The 24543-nt window shown below is 39.0% G+C and overlaps 5 protein-coding genes across 6 annotated transcripts; 1 reads left to right on the forward strand and 4 right to left on the reverse strand.

Annotated features, from left to right (window-relative positions):
* Window positions 1–7343: 7343 nt before the first annotated feature.
* LOC112199394 (FHA domain-containing protein FHA2) lies at window positions 7344–8018 on the reverse strand. Its single transcript, XM_024340421.1, has 2 exons — window positions 7667–8018; window positions 7344–7552 (listed from the first exon to the last, which is right to left on the reverse strand). The coding sequence occupies exons 1-2, from the start codon at window positions 8016–8018 to the stop codon at window positions 7344–7346; spliced, it is 561 nt and encodes a 186-aa protein (XP_024196189.1).
* A 3149-nt stretch (window positions 8019–11167) lies between these two features.
* LOC112174141 (GRAS family protein TF80) lies at window positions 11168–13969 on the forward strand. 2 transcript variants are annotated; one of them, XM_024311867.2, is made up of 3 exons: window positions 11168–11591; window positions 11728–11822; window positions 12289–13969. In XM_024311867.2, the coding sequence occupies exon 3, from the start codon at window positions 12295–12297 to the stop codon at window positions 13732–13734; it is 1440 nt and encodes a 479-aa protein (XP_024167635.1). In that variant the 5' UTR covers window positions 11168–11591; window positions 11728–11822; window positions 12289–12294; the 3' UTR covers window positions 13735–13969. The 2 variants fall into 2 exon arrangements, with proteins under 2 accessions (XP_024167635.1, XP_024167629.1); XM_024311861.2 differs by lacking the exon at window positions 11728–11822.
* Window positions 13970–14134: 165 nt separating this feature from the next.
* Window positions 14135–14868, reverse strand: LOC112174154 (dirigent protein 22). The gene has a single exon (XM_024311880.2). It carries the CDS (start codon window positions 14828–14830, stop codon window positions 14276–14278), a length of 555 nt encoding a protein of 184 aa, XP_024167648.1. The 5' UTR covers window positions 14831–14868; the 3' UTR covers window positions 14135–14275.
* A 1884-nt stretch (window positions 14869–16752) lies between these two features.
* Window positions 16753–18824, reverse strand: LOC121049372. The gene is made up of 3 exons (XM_040506266.1): window positions 18524–18824; window positions 17705–18271; window positions 16753–17591 (listed from the first exon to the last, which is right to left on the reverse strand). Exons 2-3 carry the CDS (start codon window positions 17760–17762, stop codon window positions 16888–16890), a joined length of 762 nt encoding a protein of 253 aa, XP_040362200.1. The 5' UTR covers window positions 17763–18271; window positions 18524–18824; the 3' UTR covers window positions 16753–16887.
* Window positions 18825–19244: 420 nt separating this feature from the next.
* On the reverse strand, window positions 19245–20101 carry LOC112181452 (dirigent protein 22). The gene has a single exon (XM_024319790.2). The coding sequence runs from the start codon at window positions 20041–20043 to the stop codon at window positions 19480–19482; it is 564 nt and encodes a 187-aa protein (XP_024175558.1). The 5' UTR covers window positions 20044–20101; the 3' UTR covers window positions 19245–19479.
* Window positions 20102–24543: the final 4442 nt, after the last annotated feature.

Below are 24543 nucleotides of genomic sequence, written 5' to 3' on the forward strand. Positions count from 1 at the left end.
GGAACTTGTGGTTTGAAGTCTACCACAGATGAACCTACATGCATTTATGAAGATAATGCAGCTTGTATTGAGCAAATGAAGTTAGGTTTCATTAAGGGCGACAACACCAAGCATATATTGCCTAAGTTCTTTTACAATCAGCAACAACAAACACTTCTAAATATTGAAGTGAATCAAATCCGTTCAGAGGATAATGTAGCGGACTTGTTTACCAAGTCGTTACCTAAATCCACCTTTGAGAAACACGTGAAGAGCATCGGATTAAGAAAGTTATCCGAACTCCCATAATTGTAGAAATCAGGGGGAGGTATGATGTCTACATGTTCGATCTCGAAGAGTGGAGGACGTGTTGTGCTCTTTTTGCCCTTCGACCAGGGTTATTTTTTTCCCACAGGGTTTTTCTTACCTAGTAAGGTTTTTAGTGAGGCAACGATCAAAACGTCATCATCGAGTTTGAGCGGCACAAGGAGGAGTGTGGAAGGATGTCGACTACTCCATATTCACGCGCGTTGTGGTCTTTTTCTCCTTCAACCAAGGTTGTTTATTCCCCACAGGGTTTTTATTAAAAGACAAGGTTTTTGACAAGGCAACTTAGAAGCGCATAACAGAGGCAACACTATTGACATGGAATATCCAAGGGGGAGTGTTGTAAACGATAATGACTATTCATGCAATAGGTATTGCTTAATCTATGCGATTGACAGACTCGTAATGTATGCGATTGACATACTTGTAATGTGCGATTGATTAGTATAGCTATTATGTATTGCCTTTTGTATACATGATGTAACCCTATATATAAACCTCATGGTGAGATGAATATAATACAATTATCCAATTCTCTACAACATTAACTTATAAGTTAAGTAGCAAAAAGTGTTCAGTGAAATTTTAAAAAGCAGCTTATCTCAAAAGTTGCACAATTGAGTTGCTGCTTATAGAAGTTGGTAAATAACAACTTTCATAAGCTAAAAACTGCAGCTACTTTAAAATTAATCCTAGCTCTTCCTAACTGTGCCTGAAAAGCTCATACAACAATAGTCTAGTCTTAAAAAGTCTCGAACAACGTTCAAAAATACAACCCGAAGCCAGATCCCCAATAAAAGTAGAGGATGCTCATAGTAATAATGAGTGATACAGATAAGCAATGAGCTCAATGCGAGTCAGATTACATGCATTGATGAACCACACCTAATAAACGCCTTGGACAACACAACACCACCACCTGAACCAGCATCTTAGGTTAACCCAACTATCTTGAAGAGCACACCTAAGGGAAGCCACCTAGCCATTAACCGGACTTGCTCCAATCGGTTGATATGCCAACACCAATAGTAGCATCTGCTAGTGCTTTATGCCATCACGACACTAGCACTGAAGTCCTAATATAGGGCTAGCATGCAACACCACCACTAACTGAAACAGTGAAACCAGAAGAAACTCTAACTCTACATTGCCATGACGAGGAACCAGTAATTATCAGAGAGAGAATCACCACCAAACTCCATCGACCAAGATTAATTGGGTAGAGACAACGCCTTTTCTAGCGAATAAATCAACACCATACCCGAGAGAGATCCACTTCATTACTATTAAAACAACGCCGAAAAACGTTGCCATTATCACCGCTCGTGGAGAAGAATCAAAGCTTGAAAAATACATAGCATGCTTGAATCATGTTGTAGACACCATGCATGCAAGATAAACTCAAAGTTAAATCGCAGACAGTTTGCTAGAAGTAGGTCAGATTAAAAGAGATCATTCACCTGTAAAGTCAGAAAACATTATCAAAGGATCATCTTGTTAGCGGAGTTTCATCCAGTTCGATGTGGATACCCGTAAACAAACTCAATGAGGACTACTAGTAATACAAACCCAGGGTGTACATGCCATATAAGTATCAAGCATATAAACACCACAAGCATCGAGGCTCAGAAAGCCAAGTAGAAGTCAAATTGATACCATGAGGATGAAGTCTGCGTCCAACTAGACAACATAGACAGAGCTCGACACAAGTATTGATCGAGACTGTCTGTAAGGACCGGTTTAGTAGGGTTCCGACATCACTTTAGTATACTAATGCACAGCATCTTGTCCGACATCAAAAATAAAATGGAAGCAAACCCTAATCCACCGTACTTATGGGATCATTAATTAGCATATAATGGTAAGTAACTACTTCTTTCCTACTATTATTTTGTCAATATTCATACATATGTATCTAACTTTGCATCGCAGAGTATATGGCGGGTTCCCCCAATGTTATCCTTTTGACACCTTGTGTATTACTCTTTGACAGATATACATATACACATCCACACTCAGCCGTCTTTAGGCAATATAGGTGATTCTTAGTCCCCAACAGGATTGATACATAAACACAAGGTACTAGAGACCGTCTTCGATAAGAGGTGGCAAGCCGATGAGGCGAAGTTGGTGCTTGCGCATGAGGAGAGGATAAAAGGCATTTTATTTTTATTTTATTGAATCAACAATAGATTTTAAATTTGAAAAACTTAACCCTAAAAAAATGAGGGAATGCCAATGTAAATTCAAAATACTCCAAAAAGAGAAGAGGAAGTACTCTTGTTCTAAATTAAAATCTAGTGGTTACAAATATCATGAGCCATTGAGGCCTAAACTTTAACCGCAATGTTCATCATTTTCTTCAGCTACTAATAGTTAACCAATCTTAAGTATTGTGAAACAAGCTTACAATAAAAAAAAAGAACCGCTCCACCTTCTTTCACACTATGTCCTAAAGAAGCCAGACTATGTGTAAGGATAATTCATCATCATATTGATAAAAGAAGACACCAAATTTAGAAGCCCGGTTCCCCATACTGATGTTATAGATATGATACAGCAACAAATCAAGACCTCCGAACAAAGACCACATAATAAAATCCTAATAAATTAACAAAGGGAACTACCATGATCCGATTTTCTCTCTAAGAATGCCGACTCTAACTTCTTGGAATCTACTGTAATGAAAATAGGGTTTGCGATGTGAAGGTTCTCAACCCCAGCACCTGTGTAATGTGGCCCCCAAAACACTAACCTCTATTGTGCTCCTAGGAATTCCGAAAACCTAGCCTAACCAGCAACATCCAATACAATAGTATAGTGCTTTGGAAAAACCGGTCATCAACCCCACATCAACGACATTGCCAAATCCTTCCAGCCATGATGTACTTTTTTTTTTTTTTTTTTAATTCAAACCAGTCTTTGACAATCTCCCTCTTTTTGGTCTTAAAATACATCGACCCAGACTGCACCATCCAATCCACCATGAATTTGATTCTAGTGCAACCTTGATCTAGTAACAAGGAATCTCCCGACAATCAATGCCTGGAATGGATCTCGTAAGCCTCTTTTGTTGCCAAATGATTAAAAGAAAAGACTTCGAGCACAAGCCCTGACTGGTGAAGAACCAGTGAAAACCAAGAGAACAAGTCCGGTCTGGGTGCACTCATTACTAGCAGTCGTTGATGTGGTAGAGCCGCCAGATAAGAAACATGATACCTATGGAGCCTAAAAATAACATGGCTTTGAGACGACCGTCTCTAGGCTATGAAAGGACCAAACTACCCTTAAAGGGAACGAGCCAAGCTCACACCGAATTCAAAACCAAGTCAAGTCTGGATAATCTGGGAATCACCCTAGAAACTCCACAAGTCATGAGCTCTAGCTCAAGCCCAATTCGCAATGGATACAGACCAAGTCCAACAGATGAACGCCATGTCATACTCTGAATAACCAAAGCCAGTGCTAAGGCCTGACACTTAATGCGGAATAAGCCAATCCCATTCGAGTTCGTCCAATCAGGACTAAAAGACTCCAGAACGAGTCTGAGTATGTGGTGACTTACACGCTCAGGCTGCCCAGCTAAGTAAGGAAGGCAATCTCGCCTAAACCACTACTGTGGCTAAACTTCCAAATGGATCCATCTCATCCGATCTTATGTCATTTCAGAAAATCAGATCTTAGATGACATGGTAAGCCCATTAGGGTTATGTGCCTCCTAGGGTTTTCTTTCGACTTGATCAGGATAAATACACCATATTCTCACCATTTGAAGGTAAGTTTTTCCGAATAATGAGATCCATCTCAATCTACTCAAACTGACTTGACCGTCGGAGCCCCCTTAGCCGGTACCACACCAGTCCTCACTCACCCAAGGGTTTCAATTATCTTTTCTTTTATATGCAAGTAATCGAGTCGACAACGTAGACAAAATTTGGTTGCAACAATACCCATATGATCCCGAAATCAAGGCTCATGCAGAGCGCGTTAAAGTTTTCTTTATAGAGTTGATAGTCAATTATTTTTAGTGTGTGTGATTAATCTGTTTAGTGCTTTATTATCCTAAATTTATTAATTTTACTTATGTAGTAACGCTAGCTGTTTGAGATGTCCCCAAAGGTAATGTTTGCCTTTTCTTTTTTGGTCTGAGCTGTGTAATGTTTGCTAAATTAAATTTTTTTTTACCTTTTCAAAAAAATAACAATTAAATATATTGTATAATCTTTATTTTCTTTGGTCTCTTTAATTGTATTAGCTTACTATAAAATGTTGATCATGCATATAATATTGTGAATGCAAGAAATAAAGTCTAGCAAAGGAAGTGGAAATGGAGAGCGTAGGTGGTCCTAATTATAGAAATTGCCGAGAAAGAAACAACTGACAGATGCTTGGACGACTTGTCTACTTATATTTGGCACCACACTTGCGAGAGAGTGCTGCCTGACTCACTTATTAACCTGCTACACATGAATTCATATCATCATCTTCATAATCTATGCTACTCAAGGACAGTGACCATTCATATGTTGTTGCATTTTGTAAGGTACTCGGTTCTTTTTAGTTGTTACCACATTTGAGGAGCAACTTTTGAATTTATATCTCGTTTGGTTTGTGTAAAAAAAAATTACTTCATTTGTCTTTCCCATTCGATAAGAAATTTAACTTCTCATGAACTTTCAATTTCAATGTTTAGAAACATAAGGAATGTTATTAGGTAAGCAGTTGAAAAATTATTATTATAATTAATACAATAAAATAATGAGATGTGAGTAATAAATGCAAGGAAAGAAGGGGGGAAAATGATTTCTTTGGGGGTATATGGAAGGAACCACTTTTCCTCTCATTTCTCATTCCTTCAAGAAAGTGTTTTCTTTCCTATTGCATCGCAAGCACAAAAGAAATTAAGTTTCCTTTCCCGAAACTTCAATTCCGCAAATCAAATGAAGTCTTAGAGGACTAGAAAAATAAATGCGCCACCGAATTGGTCTGCGGTTTGTGATTTATATTAATAAGGATGATTGATAAAATAACTGAAATTTGTTAATTTTTTATTAAATAAAATTAATGTGAAATTCACTCTTTACTTCGAAGTCGCACAAAATAATTATATCATGTCATGTCTTTTAAAGTTTTAAAAGCACGTATTTGCCACTCATTAGTGATTATGTTTTAATTTCTACTTTGAGATATGAGATCCCTATCAATGTAATAATCAATGGAATATATAAAGTAACAATGAGATATAATGTTTTGTAATTGTGTCAGATGTTAGGTCGTTTATGAGCATTGTTGATGATGTACGGCCAATTCTGGGCATTGGAGTCATCTCCCAATTATCTCTTTAGGTAATTATATATTACTTCGTTGCTGATAGAGTTTTAGCCATGCTAACAATTCGAATTTCAAAATGACCCATTAAAGAAAGAGATTGAAAATGTGTTTTCTTATTTTATTTTTGAATGATTAAAAAAATGCAGATTTAGAACCTTACTGAACACTGGTACAATGAAGACGCTGTCTAACCAGTAAATCTAATGGGGGCAAAGCAGAGGATTTGGATGAGCATGTACCAGTGTAGCAGGGAATAAATGTATTAGGTTCATGTGCCTACTGACATATATTCAACTTCCAAGCAGAAAAGGAGGGAAAATGAATAGTATAAAATGGAATAAAAATTACTGCTAGATACTATACTCCTAATCAATATATAAATTTTGATATGAATAAAGTTGTTACTTCACATTCTCAGTAATTGAGTAAGAAAATTATGTTCCGTTAGATCTAAGAGTAATTGAGTATAATTTTCTTGCTCATTTATTGAGAAGGTGAACATCATTGCTACTGAATAAGGTTTTTCTTTTAGAAGAATAAAAAATAAATAAAAATGAAAAAAAAAAAAAACCAAAAGTTTAGCAGCGGACGAAAGCCACGACTAGGTGCTCGGATAAAAGCATTTCTCAGCATGTCTTCCCTCTCCATCTATTGTAAAGGTGCTCATCTAGTTTCGACATTGGCACTAGCAGACGACAATGTCGCTGTAGATTTGAGTATCACAGCCTAGTCGAGGTGTCTTCAATCTAAGTTACGTGTAGACTAGCCAGGACCAGGTGCTCGGATATGAGAGCGGCAAGTGAGCGAAGTTCTATCAACACAATAACATGGACGAAACGTGACTAATATTCACTCCTCCAATCCATAAGATAGTTGAGTTATGATATTGTCAAAGTTACTTAGGTCCAACATATATGACATGGTTGTCGCGTTAATCTATTTTTTCTAGTACATTTCCTTACATCCAAATCTTTGGATCGCCCAAAGTTCAGGAATATTTTCAATAAGGTTTGCAAGTTGGTTGCAGAAAAGGATTTGTGTAAGTGAACCGGAAAAACACACGTATTTATAAGGTTTCCTCATAAATACGCGTGTCTACAGCTATTAGAGACGTGATTGGAGAGAGACCCACTATGATACCATGTTAAACAACGACAAACGCGACTTGTGGTCCATAATTGTACCGATGTTGTCCTAATTTAACCACTTGTTAGGTGTTCGGTTTTAACTCAAACGGTCTAGGTACAATTTGGTGTGAGCCACCTACTTATAAGTTTATACTATCTTTTGTCACTTTTCTAATGTGTGATATTTTCTCTCCAACAACCTAAGCCACCAACCCTTGTTCATTTCACTCTCACCTTTTCGAGCTAAGATGGATATGTGCATTCCTGTCTTTATGAATAGCAATTTGCAACTTGGAAGAAGTCTGTGATTGGCAAGAGTCTTAAGTAGGCATCGACTTTCAAGAAGTTAAAGTTAATTAGCTCATACTTTTACCCGAAGCATACATAATATTCTATTTACAATTTTTTTAAGGATTAAATACTTATTACTCCTCAAACTTTTGCTTGAAAAACAGTTTAGTCCCTCGCCTTTTAAATTAAACGGGATAGTCCTTATTCTCTATAATTCTCACACAACAGGTCTAAAGTAACTATTATACCCTCACTCCCCCCCCCCCCCCCCCCTTCTCTCTCTCTCTCTCAGTTGGTGTAGGCATACTCCGCCATTAGTGTAGACCATTGTCCCCGACCCGATTCCCCTATCGCCCAGTCTACTACGTCCAAAGCCCCTCCCGCGACTCCCACAATGACGAGAAGACCACTACAACTTTTCAGTCCACCCCCATCCTCAGCCCCGTCGACTCCCCTCTCCACTCCCAATCTTTTGTCGGCTGCCACTCCCGCGACTCCTCCGCCATCACATGATTCAAAAAATAAACTGTATCCCAATTCCAATTGCTATACAAACATCAATCCATCACATTATCACCTATACAAAAAGCTAGACAGGAACAAGCACTAACCTAAAGCCAAAGAACCCGACTTGGTGCCCGATCCAGAACCTAGCCCACCACTGTACCCATAACCCTCATACCCTTCCCTCATCTTCTTCCCACTACCACCACCGCCCCTGATCGCCACTGCATAATGCCTCGGCTCAATAGGCCACCCAGAGTACTCCTCACAAGGCAACAAAAAGTAAAACTCTTTATCCCTAATTTGAAGCAGATCCTGCGAATTGAGCTTGACTGGACGGTTTTTGGGGAGGTGGAGAACCCCCTCCAGGAGGCAACCGTGCTTTCTGAGGACCTCCAGCCTGAAGCAGCAGTGGGTGAGGTCGTAGAAGATGCACGTGTGGTGGGAGGAGATGTTCATGTCGCCGCCGAGGCTTAAGAGGTTGACGTCCACCGTTGATTTCTTGAGTTGTGGCCGAGGATAATGGAGTAGTACTCGAAGTCTTCGCCTTGGAGCTTTAGGGAGAGAAATAGAGAGTTTTAGGGGTTTTGTTTTTAGGAGGAGAGAGAGAGAGAGAGAGAGAGAGAGAGAGAGAGAGAGAGAGAGAGAGAGAGAGAGAGAGAAAAGCAGAAAAAAAAAAGAGAGAAAAATTAAAAAATAAAATAAAATGAAATAAGGGGTATAATAGTTATTTTGGACCTATTGTGTGAGAATTAGAGAGAACAAGGACTATACAGTTTAATTTAAAAGGCGAATGACTAAACTGTTTTTCAGGCAAAAGCTTGAGGAATAACAAGTATTTAATCTTTTTTTAATTGCAAGTTGTTTATGTAAAATCACTTGAAGTGCTTAGTGGTTCTATAATTCTAAAAGCACTTTTTTTTTTTTTTGCCAAATACAATAACAAAACGCTTTTTATCAATTCTATAAGGGTTTTTTACTTCAACAGTGTTTGAACTCTTCGAGGACTTTTGAAATGATACCTGAAATTTCAAAGTTGTCAATGTGATACCTGAACTCATTTTTTCGTACCAACGTCGTACCTGGGTCGATTTCTGTCACAGAACCGTTAACTATGACCATATGCCCAGCACATGAGGCACAAAATAAGGGTAAAAATGACCTTTTCCACTTCCTTTAGTTCTTCACGGGATTTTTTACTTCAAAGTGTCTGAACTCTTCGAGGACTTTTGAAATGATACCTGAACTTTCAAAGTTATCAATGTGATACCTAGAGTCATTTTTTCGTATCAACGTCGTACTTGGGGTCGATTTCCGTCACAGAATCATTAACTATGATCACGTGCCCAACATGTGAGGCACTTAATGAGGTTAAAAGACTAATTTACCCTCAAAAGTATTGTTTTTTATTTTTTTTTGCTTTCTTTCCTTCTTGTTTTTCTTTTTCGACGTCTTCTTCCCTCTGATTTGTCTCCTTCGATTGGAAGCCATGGCTGCAAATCAGATCTCACCTTTTCTCTCAACCACCCAACCCTTTCCAAGCACTACCTGACTACAACCACATTGAACTCAGCTAGATCGATATGGCTACCTTGCAAAAATTCAAGCTCTTCGCCACTCAATGCCCCGTCGTCGCCTGAAGCCCCACGCGCAGCCCATCCACCAGCCCGTCATCCACTTCTGCCGCCATAAAATCCTCTGATTGTTCCTTACCCGCCCCGACCGCCGTCGATTGCCTTGTCGGAGTACCTAGTCCGATGCCTCCACTAAGTACTGATATTACAGCCGCAAATAACCAAAAGCCGGTTCTTTTTTGGATAAATTGATTAGAAGCTGGAATCAGTGAAATGATCATTGCCCCATTGTTCGATAAATCATATACATATAGATATAGTTATACACAGACATGCAGTCGCGGAAAAATCAGTTTTGGGTTTTCTCCCATCATCACCATCCTTCGCATTTTCGCCACTGTTGAGAGAGAGAAAGAGAGTTGCAGAGAGAGAAAGAGAGAGACTCTCAGTCTCCTTCACTTTTGCAGATTTTGATTCAATTACGAAGACACGGAATATTTTTGAAATTCATGAACTTATGCTGTGATGTTAGTTGCGGTGAGGAAGTCGAGTGCCACGACGGTGTGGCCCGCCTTCGTCATATCTCTGGCAAGCTGCACAAGAAGGTCTGGATTGCCGCCGGCCATATTCTCTCTCTATCTCTCTCTCTCTCTCTCTCTCTCTCTCTCTCTCTCTCTCATCCCTCTGGCTGAAATCTTAAGTAAATTTCAAGTCTCAGATATGGAGGCCAAGAGTCGTGAAACCGTCTACATCGCTCCGGCCTGCAATAAATTCAGAGAAGCAAAGCCGTCGGGTAAGTTGTCCTTGGAGAACTCTGACGAGATAGAGTCCCTGGCGGTGTCAGTCCATTAGAGAATTAGATTCAAGTTTTGCTTTGGGTTTTGCATTTTGCTAGGAAATGTCATCATCCCATCTGATTGCATTTTGCAGATGAAAAAGGAAATAGAAATGGAGAAGAAGAACTAAAGGTACGACGGGACACGTGAAGAACTAAAGGAAGTGGGAAAGATCATTTTTACCCTTATTTTGTGCCTCATGTGCTGGGCACGTGGTCATAGTTAACGGTTCTGTGACGGAAATCGACCGCAGGTACGACGTTGATAAGAAAAAAATGAGTTTAGGTATCACATTGATAACTTTGAAAGTTCAAGTATCATTTCAAAAGTTCTCGAAGAGTTCAGACACTGATGAAGTATATACTTTTGAGGGTAAATTAGTCTTTTAACCTCATTAAGTGCCTCACGTTCTGGGCGCGTGGTCATAGTTAACGGTTCTGTGACGGAAATCGACCACATGTACGACATTGATACGAAAAAATGAGTCTAGGTATCATATTAATAACTTTGAAAGTTCAGGTATCATTTCAAAAGTCCTCGAAGAATTCAGACACTGTTGAAGTAAAAAACCCATTCTATAAACAATCTAAAATGAAGTCTAAGTCACTCGAAAAATCAATTGGTACATAATACCTGATGAAAAACCAATTTCTAAATAGTTAAATAATAATTTTGAACTGCACCGGTGTTCCCATCCTATTCCACATTCTTGCCACTCATTCTTTCCTTCTCAACCTCATCATGTTTTGCAAACCCTAATACATTATTAGCTGGCTTGGATTGGCTTAAACTCACTTAGAGATTGATTAGAATATACAAAGCATAAATGCATCGACGAAGAAATTCCGAGGAGGAATGGGCTAGGGATATTGTTCCAATTACTCCCCACCCAAGAGTTCACACCAAAAGTTAAATGTTCTATCCACTTTTGGCTTTTCCTACAATTCCCTTGTCTCTTTGTCTTAATGTAAGAAGAAAGTACCAAGTGGATGGTCTATGGGTTTGATAAGAATCCAAATACTAGTTTTGGAGGCACTTGCCTTGCAATCCCCACGATTACCCACTAAGAAACAAGAGAAGGTGTTGTTTTGTTTTGTTAGGACATGTTTGGAAGGGCATTGTTTTGCATAATAGCACCAAACTCAGGCCAGCTCTTATTCCCATCCACTTCACTTGATGACAAGAACCATCTGAGTGTGAGAGAAACAAAGTTAGCAAATCCACAACCAAACAAGCAACAAAAGATAGAGAGAGAAGAAAATCTAGAGAGAGATAGAGAGGTAGCTCTGTATTTCACAAATTCCATATTCCTCTGAACCCCCCTCAAAAGACAAACAAATCGATGACGACAAAAACAGCCTCTTGTATTGTCGCCAACGCAGCCATGGAAAAGTCCTTTAAAACAAGAGCTTTATTACCGTTTCACTCTTCTCCACTTTGCAACAAAACCTCACATCACAAACCCATTAGAGACCTCAGTGAGCTATTATGGATTAGAGCAGGAGGGAGGGTTTAAGCCAACGATCGAGGAAGCTTCCCTAGGCAAAAAAACTTTCTGGGTTCTCTTTCAATTTGAAAACCCAGTACGGAATTTGGATTTTCGTTTCACAACTTCCTCTCTGGTAGTTCTCTTGCTCTGTCATGTTATTTTTAGTTCTTCACTCTTTGATGAATTATCATGCACCATGGTAATACAAACCCACTTGTGTATCTGTATGATGATGTTCATGAGGTGATTTTTCCTTTGCTTTTGGTCAGCCTCTTTTGGATTGCTGAAGAATGTTGTTGGGAAGTAGATATATTTCATGTTCCTAATTAAAAATTTCGATTCTTGAGGAGCACAGAAAACAGTGGTACCTTACTGAGCCTTTTTTTTTTTTTTCCAACCATATGACTTGGTTATGGTGAATGCAACTTATTTTCTTGGTTGAGAATTCTTTAGTTTAGTTAAGAATTGAATCATTTACGAGAGAATAGAAAATCAGAAATCATTGTTTTCACTTCTTACCCTTCTTCTCTCATGCTCAGAGTCCATTGATCCAGTTCCTATTCAAATTACTATCATTTATGGTATTTTGTAATTTGTCTGATCATCTGCAAAGATTGAAAGGGTCATGTTCATGACTCTATGCTCTGATTTATGAGAAATTAGATATCATTTAAGGTTTGATACTTACAAATTTTGGTTGAAAATAGTTCTATACTTTCATATGGTTAAGTGCTACACTGCTACATCATTTGATGAATTTGTTTTCAGCTGCTTTACTTGCAGTGCTAACTCTTGCCATTTTGATACGATTATGAAAATCTCATTTTCAGCATTCCATGAGTGTTCTCTTTGTTGATCAAAAAATGGCGCAAGAGGACGGGTCACCTGTAACTTCATCAGCCATGTACTTTCCCGGTTTAGGATCTCCATACCCTTGGCTTTCCCCTGGTATAGGGTCTCCATACCCTTGGCTGAGGGAGCTAAAATCTGAAGAGCGAGGTTTATGTCTGATCCAACTTCTTCAAGGCTGTGCTCATCATGTCGCTTCTGGTAGTATTGAGCAGGCAAATGTTTGGCTCGAGCAGATTTCTCAGCTCGCCTCTGCTGGTGGCGATACAATGCAGCGAATAGCAGCTTATTTCACTGAGGCACTTGCAGACCGAATGCTGAAAGGTTTGCCTGGTCTATATAAGGCCCTTAACTCAACGAAACTATCATCAATCGCAGAAGAAATTCACATCAAAAGGCTTTTCTTTGATCTCTGTCCCTTCTTAAAGCTTTCATATGTGATAACAAATCAGGCCATAGTGGAAGCTATGGAAGGGGAGAAGATGGTTCATATTATTGATCTTCATTCATTTGAGCCTGCCCAGTGGATAAATCTGATTCAGACATTAAATGCAAGACCTGAAGGTCCACCACATTTGAGAATTACAGGCATTCATGAACATAAGGAGGTGTTGGAGCAAATGGCTGCCAGGTTGACAGAAGAAGCTGAAAAGCATGACATTCCCTTTCAGTTCAATGCTATAGTGAGCAAGTTAGAGAATCTTGATGTCGAAAGTTTACGTGTCAAGACTGGAGAAGCTCTTGCAGTCTGCTCTGTACTCCAGCTGCATTCACTCTTAGCAACCGATGATGACATGACCAGAAGGAAATCTCCATTAGCAACAAATAACCTGCAAAAAGTCATGCATATCAATAAACGCACTTTAGGTGAGTGGCTGGAGAAAGATCCGATCAGTGCATATTGCCTGAGTCCGGATTCTTCATTATCCCCGCTATCTTTAGGTGCTTCCCCAAAGATGGGGAGTTTTTTAACTGCTCTTTGGGGCCTTTCCCCGAAATTAATGGTGATAACTGAGCAGGAATCAAACCACAATGGTCATACACTAATGGACAGGATCATAGAAGCACTGCACTACTATGCAGCACTTTTTGATTGCTTGGAGTCTACAGTATCGAGAGCATCAATGGAGCGGCAAAAGGTTGAGAAGATGCTTTTTGGGGAGGAAATCAAAAACATCATATCATGTGAAGGAACTGACAGAAAGGAGAGGCATGAGAAGCTTGAGAAGTGGATTTTAAGGCTAGAGTTGTCTGGCTTTGGGAGGGTGCAGTTGAGCTACCATGGAAGGATGCAGGCGAAGAAGATGTTGCGTGACTATGGCTACGATGGCTATGAGATTAAAGAAGACAATGGATGTTTGGTTATTTGCTGGCATGACAGACCACTTTTTTCGGTGTCAGCCTGGAGATTCCGGAGATACGAGTGAAGGTTGATGGACTTTGTGGAGATTGAATGCTTTTTCCTTTATTTTTTCTTTTTCATTGTAAAGGATTTTAAGCATTTTTACATCTGCAACTGCATGGTAAACCTCAAAAGGTTTCGGAGAAATATTCTCTATGAGAGAACTTGTTTCTCTGTTCTAATTTTTTTTTCTTGTTATTTTTTAATTTTATGCTAGTTTAGATCTTCTATATACGCACTGATGTTTCACCTCTGGGTTTTATTGAAGTTTATCCAAGTGTATACTCAGTTTTTTTAATTGATATGAAAAGACTTACTAAACTTGTAACGATAAATGCATACTCAGTTTTGTTGTTCAGTTTACTGTTCATGAAGAAACCAACTCAATGTTCTTCATCTACGGTAAATCGTCAGAGCACAAAACATTGGAATAATTCTCAATAATTCTATTCAACACAATTACAAAATGGAAGAAAAAGAAAATGCAACAGCGCAGCAAATGATACTTTCGGTCGCAAAAAACTATTTGTACCACATGTACTGACTGAACCATGTGATGCTAGCTCCTAGTAGTGCAACACTGACACATTGTACTGGACAACAGCATCTCCAGTCTTTGGATTGAAGGAGAATGTCCTTGCTAGTGCATAGCCCCGTGCATACCGGAAAGCTCCACTGCCTCCGACTATAGGCATCTCTCGCATGGTATCCATAAAAGGATTCCTCCCAAGAATGCTAAGGGTACTGCCATTGTACATACCCTCTATGAAAGCAAAATTCAGGACCATGAGCAACCCTGAATCATGTTGAGAAGCAAAAGCATAAATGCCCTGAGCTCTTCCTACAAGCTTTGAGCTAGCCTCTGGCTTCTCGGTCAGTGGATCGTCTGTTATGAAAGTAGATCCGAAGCTACCAACCGACTTGTTTGGTGGCCCAAGAATTCTTAGGGCAGTTGGATTTTGGCCGCCTTGGATGTCATGGAAATAGAAGTGGAGGCGGGTAAGTTTCTCCATTCTTATTGCAGATAGGGATAGAGGAGATTGCTCTGAGAATAGTCCATGAATTGTAGTGAAGGAGGTTGATAGAATGATGAAGCAGGCAAACGGGACAAACAAAGCCATTTTTGTTTAGTTTTGAGCGGTACTTTGTTAGTGATATATGTCGTTATTTATATAGGGTGAAAGAGTGAGGGTATTGAGTGAGGAGTGTGTGGATGGTTTGCATGTGTCCCTTAAATTATAACCCCCGTGCTTGGTTTCCCTGAAAAAGTGGCCAGGGCTTTCATTTTCCAGAAAGAAGAAAAGGGGTCTAGAATCTGACAATGACCTCTGCAAGGGAGGGTGCAAAAGTGGTTTTTATTAGCCATTTGATTAAGTTCAATGTTCGTCTAACATGGTGCCAGATTCTCTTGTTGATTAAAGAGATCTTGCATTCCGAAATTCCAATGCTTATTCCTAACTTAGTTGCGGCAAGAGTCAAAATGAGGTTGCACGTATATGATTAATTATTTAGAGATTGTTGAAATAGCCAGCTCAAAAAGGGTAGGATTCAGTTTTCCAGACTATTTAACATCATATCTTGCTAATCATAGCCAAACTGGATGAAGTAGTCTGTTTAGTTTGGTTCATTCTGCACATTTTGCTACATAAGACACAAGTCATAGTAAACATCACTTCCCCCTTATAAGCAACCAACTCAATTATCAATTAATTATAGCTAAAACCATGATAATTAGTTTCACTTTTCTGAGAATTGATAACCTGAATTAGTAATTATTTCTTTGTTGCTAACTGGCCTTCATAAATTTTGACCTTTTAGCATCAATTGCTTCTTCGATTCATATGCCTGTCATGAACAATCTAAGGTGCGTACGTGGTCCCAAGAACATTATACCAAAATTAAAACAAAGAATCGATCAAATTCATCTGTGTAAAAATAGAATCTTCCTTATGAGTTACGACTAATCTAAGATTTGTCAAATGTATTTACATACCACAGCCCTTCTTCAAAAAAATGTATTTACACTTCCCTTCAGAAAAAAAAAATGTATTACACTTTTTTTTTTTTTTTGAGAATAAGAAACTTTTTATTTAAGAACTAACCAAAATTACAAAACATGGGAATGATTGGTGGTGGACATAAACTCCCCACTCTCCTCCTTTGAAATCGAACCAGTTATTCGTCCGTCATTAACAATGACATCTATGAGCCAAGGAGGCCCAACCCCTAACCAACTACTCTGCCCATTACCCGGGGCAACAACTCCTGCAACAGTATGAGCCGCCTTGTTAGCCGCCCTCGAACTTTAGTGATTTTACATTTCACCAACTACGTTTAATGACCAAATGGTGCAGTAGTGTTTCATTTATTCATACAATCATACTTGGCTAATTAAACTCATTCTGAATCTTATTTATTTGTAAGAAAATAGATATATGCCCTACCTTTGATGAAGAACTTGATGACTCAATTAAGCACTATTCCCTTTTTATTAATTCAATGCAAGGAGTATACTAATCACATTGCTATGCAAATGCAACTATGCAAGTCATCATAATTATACAAAAGGTGCATACTATACTTAATCATTGATGTCACAAGGCATGGAGCGAAAAAGATTACAAATCTTTTCTTTTAGCAGTCGATAATCTGAGACAATCGGTTGATTCCGGATGAAGTAATGTTGATGCCATTTAGTAGTAGTCCCCATGTAACTTCGAATTTAAGCATGCTTGCTTCCTTCATCATTGACAAGCAAGCTTTATGTTGCCTGGTACTTTAGCTGCCTAGCTGGTCATCAAAACCTTATCGCTTCTAGTTCTACCCTTATGTTTTTCTAGTTTAAGTAAGCCTGCTAAAATTAGATTTTTTATTTTATTTATTTTTTAAATCATCTGGACTGTGATTAAACTTCTGAGACCTCTCTCTCCCTCTAGGGAGCTATGAAAATAAAGGCATCTTTCACTCTTACTTTCTTTCTTTCCTCCAATTTGTAAGTATCTAATCAAAAATAAGATTGAAATTAAAACTTAGAGTGCAGTTTGCAAATTCATACTTATGCGAGTTTAACATTCATGGAAATTAAACTCCACGTACATCATGATCAAGCATTATGAATAGTTCACAAAAACTAACTAGCTGATCTTATAACAAGGCAACTAAGAATCTAGCACGTTTGTCACCTCAAAGTAAAGTCCTTGAAGCCTTTGCACTGACCCTCGAGTGAATCTTTCAGATTCTTCAAAGTTTTAGCATCTTTAGAAGTCAATACGGGAGTCTTTGAAATTTCGACTTTCTGTTTCAGCAACCGATCAACAGCATTTTTATGTTCAGCTATCTTTAACCCACTTCCTGATATGGAAACACGAAGCTTGTCTATCCGCTCCTCCAATCGTTCTTGCTCTCTTTTCAGCTTCTCACTACGATTCTCTGAAGAGGCTAGGAAGTCAAGTAGCGATTCATAGTGACATTTTTCAGCTGTTTGAAGATTAAAGGCTCTGTCAAGATGAGATTTATTGTCAGCCAACCGCTGATGCTGTACCTCTGGAGCTATCTTCCCGGAGCAAGCAGACTGCATGGAATTGTAATTAGCAATATCCATCATGAGCTTGTCAACCTTGACCTTTAATGGTGAAGGATCAATCCCATACTCGGTAAAGGCGGCGATGAGTTTTTCAAGTTCTACTTTGAATAGTGGAAGGCACTCTATGGGATTCTGTAACACAATCTGCTTGATGTGTTCCAACAACTTCGATGTTGCTTTGCGGCGAATTTTAGAGATAATATGCTCTGCATCAATATTATTGTTTCTGTCAGATGAAACCTCCTTGGAACGGGATATCTTATTGGTGTGTTCCATTGAACTTTGCCTCATACAAAACCCTGTCGGGCAGGGCAAACATTGTCAAACGTTATATCAGTTACCTACTTAATTAATGGAACACTACATCAAAGCTAGGAAATATTAGGGGTTTAGGGTTTCGGATTGTACTTACTTCCAAAGCCAGGACATGAAGCATGTACGGATTCTGATTTGTCCCCTTCCTCTTTCATGAGCAAGCTAGGGGAATGCCGTCTTCAAATTACTCCTTGTACAAGCTAAGGTATGTCATTCACAGGTGAAGGAAAATCAGGAGTTTAATTAAGGGGTTTGTTCATCTCGAATTGAAGCTAAGGTCTAACTTAGAAAAAGAGGAAGAAAAAGGATTTTGTAATATGTTTGTACCGTCTTTCAAGAAATAAAGAGGGTCAAATACACAATCAGGGTCTGCCAAAGGATCCAGCCAACTAGAGACTATGAGCTTGGAGGAAGGCACCATAAATTTTCTTAAGAAGATAAAAGCAACTTTCTCAATAGCGGGGGGAGCCAGACATGTTAGGAGAATCAAAGAGAAACAAAAATCTTTGGCTGGTTGTTTGGATTAATTTCAATCCTTTTGAATTTGTTGGTCTGATTATATAAAAGTAGCTAGCAAAGAGCGCGATAGGAAAATCCCAAACCTTAACCTTACATTAAATCGTATGACAAGAAGAGCATAACAAGTATTCTAGGATTGCTCGTTCTGCATGAAGAAAGCAATGTGAGAAACATCAGAAATATAAATATAACAGACGCTACTACATGTCAAAGTGATGGTATAACAGCTAGTACAGTAAACTGTAGAATTAGGATGGAGTGAACAAGAAATATTTACAGTAACATGCAGCAGTGTCTGTGGTCTCACAAGAATGCTTAATAATCAGAAAATGAAATTAAAAAAAGTAACAATTATTTTTCTTCTTTTGGTCGGTACAGGATCGATGCGTGCTCTTACCATTGGATCCAGAAGAACCTCCAGAAAATAAGAAGAGCCTTTACTGTGAAGAGAATGAAACGAGAAAGATCCCAATTTGAGAGAGAGCTAGAATTCCATCGGGTATATGTATTCAACAAACTGATCCAAACTTGAACAAATTACCAAATCTATGCGCCCTGATGTGAGGACATCTGTTAGGGTCCAGTTATTGATTTGGGCTTCTCTCTAGTTTTCCTTTTACTATTGGGAGTCTTAAGTAGCTGATGTCGTTTAGTTTCATTAGCTGTTGTCGTTTTGTTCATCGGATGGCTAGCTATACTTTGTGACTCCAGATACGGTGATGTGAATATAGGACAAGTACGTATCCTTTCTCTTGGAATATCTGTAATATCAAAGTTTTGGTCCTTAATTGCCCCTGATGCCACATTTGCAAGAGAATCAATAAACTTGGTGTCACTGTTAGCTTCAGGGACAACTGACAACTTAATGAGCTAAAAAAGCAAACCTATTCTCATTCAGAATTGAAAGACTAATAACTAAGCTGGGCACTTTCACGAAAAAAAAAAGGCATTAAAGTGATTGGCCAGTGATAAGCATGGGGTGTGATTGTCTTAATTTGTTTAATTCGGTAAAGTTGCATTAAGCACACTCCTAACCATTAAAAAAACTCTCACCCAATAAGGATGGTTATCAAACCACAAAGACTTAAGAAATTTCTTAAATGTTGCGTCTCGAATTATTTATCTACGTCTGAACTCCAGATGATCATGAACTCTAGATGATCATATATATATCATCAGCATCTAATACCCATTACAACAGAACATGAGTTTCAATAATCCAGTTCTTTGCCACGGCCTAATAACAAATAAGAAGGTAGCTAGTATAAAGAAGGGGGGGTGTGTCATGGAATTACTCCAAGAGGTATAAAGTTCACGAGGTGTGTCATGGAATTACTCCAAGAGGTATAAAGTTCACGAGGTCTGTGACACATAAACATTGTACTCAACAATGGCGTCTCCTGTATTAGCATCAAACCAAACCGTATGTGCTAAAACATAGCCACGAGCAAACCGAAACAATCCGGTGCCTCCAACAATCGGCATCTCCCTGACATCGTTCATCACTGGATTCCTCCCAAGAATGCTGATGCTACTCCCCTTGTACTGACCCTCCACAAACTGAAAACTCATGACCATAAGCAGTGCAATCTCCTGTTGTGCAGCCACTGAGTAAAACCCTTGTGCTCGTCCGATGATCTTCGATGTGGGATCTTGCTTTTCAGTGAGCGCATCATCAATCATCAAGGTGGAACCGAAGCTGGAGAGGCTGCTGTTTGGCCCGCCGATAATTCTGACAGCACTTGGAGTTTTGCCACTAAGAATGTCATGGAAGAAAAAGTGAAGGTGGCTCGTTTCTTCTTCTTTTTTCTGATCTGCCTTGAAGAATTGCCTGATTAGAACTCCATCAATGGAGAATAAAAAGGTGGAGAAGATTGTGAAGAGAGTGACGAGAAGAAATGAGGACATAGTATGCATCTAGTCTCTCTAGTGTGGGTGAGGTATGGCATATGGAAGCAGATTTGTCGTCATTTTAAAGGATTGGGAAGCAGGAAGGGGGTAAAAAGTTACAAAAAAGAAGGTGGTTTTAACATCGCTCCAAGTGTGACCCGGTTGATTCATTTTTAATCAAACACTGCTTTTGTGTCGGCCTAACTTTTTAAATTAATTTTCCGTTGGAGTTTACTTTCCATCCTTTTGAAGCAAGAATGATTAATGAAGTCCAATCTCAAGTGCATTTTTTAGCTTAGACGTAAGTGATCGATCTTTGTACAGGAACATATCATGACCCTGACTAAGCAAGCCATATAATCATTTAGTATATTTTTCAAAGACCCCGGCCGAAAGCCAAATTTACTTTCTTTACTTCTTTTCAGCAGTTTTAAATTAGGCTTACACGTTACAAGTAATGTGTTGATGTGTATCGAATTTACGTACATCATAGGCTGAGAAAGATGAAGTCTCTAGTGCCTATTTTTCATGTTTTTTCTTTGTGGGTAAAGGCTTATATTTCTCTGATCTACTGGGTGGATTTCTCTTTTCGTGTTAACAGACTTCCAAGATACAGATGGACAAAAGTTCACAAAAAAAAAAAAAAAACTTCATCATCTATCGTATAATCTAGCAATCCTGGAGCAAATCCATGCCAACTTTTGCCTAGTTTGCTGAACTCTATGCTCAATTAGCAGTATTAAGAGGCTAACTTATCTCAACAGATCGATAAACGAGAACAGCCAAATTCTCTTCTTTCATGATCTAACTTTTCTTGGAACTGAGTTGTACCATATATTTTGTTTTTTAGAAGAAGAAATAACGTTATTCCATAAAAAGATTAGTTACAACTGTTGGAACTGAGTTGTACCATATATTTAAATAATAAGCGTAAAGGAAAAATATTTCAACTACCGTATAATATAGGGCCATATGTATGTCCTTGCTCCTAGATGTGGGCTTATTAACTTGAGGTGGTTAAAGCTCGAACATAATAGAGATATGGAATTTGGCATAAAGTTTATGTGAGACTTAAGCTAATGTTGTAATGATATTGACAACTTCAACAATGATGATAATTTTTCTTCTATAATTATCAATCAAGTTATAGTCTCCAATTGATTCATTCGAACATAGACCTAAACATACACCATGCCAATGTGCTACTGCTACCCGTACTGATCACAAACAAAGCTCCAGCTAGAGTATACAAAACCAAAAGATCATGCTCCTTGCAACATTATGATGACTTATTCAGCGAAAAAAAAAAATGCATCTCGTTTCGTCACCATTCAATATATCGAAATCTGTTCAAGTAAATTCAGAATATATGTCTGACCCAAACTCTAGGTTACTTGACCTAGTTGTAATAATGTTTAGAATTGGAGATATTCTCGGAGATATTCATATATATCTGATTAATTGTACGATTATCTTTACTTGTACAACTCTGATTCTATGTCTTGTAATCCTCTATATAAAGAGTCCCCTATTATCAATGAAAGCACGACTCAATTCTCTCCCAATTTCAGTTTTCCTTAAACACGTTATCAGCACGAAACCTTAACCCTGAAACAAATAGCAAAACCATGATTCAAAAAGCAAAAACCGTAAATTCGAATACAAAACCTTGAATCCTTTTTTGCCTTCACCTCACCCTTGAAACCCTACACAGCAGCAGTCCAGAACCGGCGGCAGAACCACCCGAACCGACCGAAAACCTACCAAACCAGCCACTGGAAGCTCCAAACCACCCGCGGAAAATATTCCACTAGTTCACCATCTTTCAGACCTCCAATAGCTACCAAATTTTGCAAAAAGCAGTGCCTTGATCTCAGAATTTAGGAACAGGAAGAAAAACCCAGAAAACCGGCCTACAAATTACCCAACCGACCAATTGAACGTCTGGCAGAAAAGAAAAAAAAAAAAAAAGAGTCGCAACCCACGTCCAGCCCACAGACGCGGTCCAAAAAAAAAAGGAAAAAGAAAAAGAAAAGAGAAACAAGCCTGGGCCGAGAGAAAAGAAAAAAAAAGGAGAAGGATCCAGCCAACCCACAGCAACCGGCCCACTTCCAGTTAGGCCCAGCTTCATCACCAAGTCAACCTGCCACATCAGCAACGGACCCCAGCGCCACGTCAGCATCGGTCAACTCCAGTTGATCGTTTCCAGTCAACTTGCCGGAGACTTTTCGGGCCGTTTTCCTGCGACTTTTCCGGCCGCTTTTTCAAGCCAAATTTTCCGGCGAGGTATTTTTTTACTAAAAGTTCCCTTCTTTTTTCTTTTTTTTTAAGTTTTTATTTAATTTCTCTTCTTTTTCTCGGGGACTTGCAAACTCCCTTCTTCTACCCCCCTTTCTTCATCATAGGGGAGACCTAATTAAGCCGAACTGTGGCGGTTCGTGCTCACTCTAAGTTTGGAGCTTGTTGAGATCTCCAAACTTAGAGTTTGTAGAGAATTTACGATCGACCACTTACGTCATTATTTCGATCTAATCCAATACCTCTTGGAATTGAATTTCTTGAAAGCGATTACACTCAGAAATTCCTAATTTCTTGGAAACAATTACGCTAAGAAATTATATATGTTTTTGTGGTAGCATTTTCCTCTCCGAAACTAACCTTTCTTCTTGTTCTATTTTAGAATGAGTAACATGAACAAATTGGACTTTGCTTCATTGGGAACAACTGGCTTTGGATATCACAGGTGGATTCGTGATATCCGCCAGCATCTCAAGGTCGATGGAATCCTGGATATGATTCTCGAGCCTAGCCAGGACATGCTAACTGTTGAGCAAGCTCAAGCTTTGGAAGCAAATAGAGCAGCCTTACAGGTAAATAAGGCGAAAGCCATCATCCTAATGACTCGTCATATGGATATTCGCTATAGTACGAGTGTATGAATGAAGAAGACCCTAGAAGGCTGTGGGTCTCACTGGAAGAAAGATTTGGCAATGTTCGTGACTCCCTGCTTCCTGACCTAGAAGTGAGATGGCATAGCCTCCGCTTCTGTGATTTCAAGTCAATTCTTGACTACAACTCGAAAGCACTTCGCATTAAATCCTTAATGAAATTCTGTGGTAAATAGATCACAAGTGCGATGTTGATTAAGAAGACTCTCTCTACCTTCCCCTTCTCTGCATTGATTATTGCTAAGAACTATGGAATCGATGTTACTACAGAATGAATCACAAGGTTTCATGAGCTCATTGGAGCTATGAATGTCGCTGAAAAGCAAGACAGCATCCTTGTGAAGAACTATAATTCGAGATCCGTGGAAACATAGCATATTCCGGAATCCAATTATAGTCACGCCCCTAAGAGAGGGCACCAAGAGAAAAACCCTAATCTTAGGGATATTTCTGGACGTTCTGGTCCATATAATTGCTCTACTTGGGAAGGTAACCGCCAAAATAAGTGAACACGGAACCGAAGAAGTCAACGTGGAAAGAGAGAGGGAGGCAACGCCTCTAGCCATGTTGGTGGCGCCACCAACACTAAGAGCTATCTAAATGACGCTTTCAAAGCACCTCAATCAATGGAGTTTGAGTAAAAAGATGTATGTTCTCGATGTAGAGTATCCAGTCATTGGGCACACATTTGTAGAGCTTGTGAAGAAATTGTCACCGCCTACAAAGCAGGCCTGGCCCTAAGACATTCAAGGCCACGGGGCGAAGAATAAAATTGGGCCCTTTATATAAAAAAAAAAATTAAAAAAATTTCATCGGCCTGGTCAGGCCGGGCCCGCTCAACCTGCTATTACTTTATTCATTTCTACAAACCCTTTTCTTTACTGTATTTGGGGCCCCTCTTTGCACTCTCTTTCTCTTTAGCTTTTTTCACTCTCTCTCTCTCTCTCTCTCACATGTTGCCATCCATAATGTGCTCACCAATCAAGGGTGAGCATGACATATTTAGTCAACCGATCCTTTTTACAAAAAGAGAAAGAGACAAGCTTTTTGCATTTTTGATGTACTATTAGCCTCTCAAACAACAATTTTTTTTTTGCTCCATCTAATGCAAAATTTGGGCCTTGGGCTTTCGCCCTGCCTGCCCTAGGCCAGGGCTGGGCCTATGCTACAAAGCATATTGTGAAGGAAGAGAAGCTCACGATGTGGAACAAGAATATCAAGATAATGATCTAGAGTGAAGGGTTAAAGACTACAAATCTGGCTGGGATGAATAGATCGTCAATTCTGTTTAAGTCTTTATTTTTTTGAGAGATGTAATAGGCAATTGCTATATATTTTTGTAGTAAATGCCAATGGTTTATTCTTTCTTCAAAGAAGGCTCACCCAAAGTAAGTGTGATGTCTAGGATGGTTATGAGATTAGTGGTACTTAAGCGAGCCTTGCTCCACCGACATCTCTTTACTCAACTGGTCACATATTTTGGAACTACCAAAAGCAGTTAGACGACTACCATTGTTTTTCATTAGCTAGCATTTTGGATTAGATCTTCTTTGGTCAAAGAGACAATGATGTAACTCCG

Source organism: Rosa chinensis, chromosome 1 (genome assembly GCF_002994745.2).
Source record: "Rosa chinensis cultivar Old Blush chromosome 1, RchiOBHm-V2, whole genome shotgun sequence".
In the NCBI taxonomy this organism is placed as follows: domain Eukaryota; kingdom Viridiplantae; phylum Streptophyta; class Magnoliopsida; order Rosales; family Rosaceae; genus Rosa; species Rosa chinensis.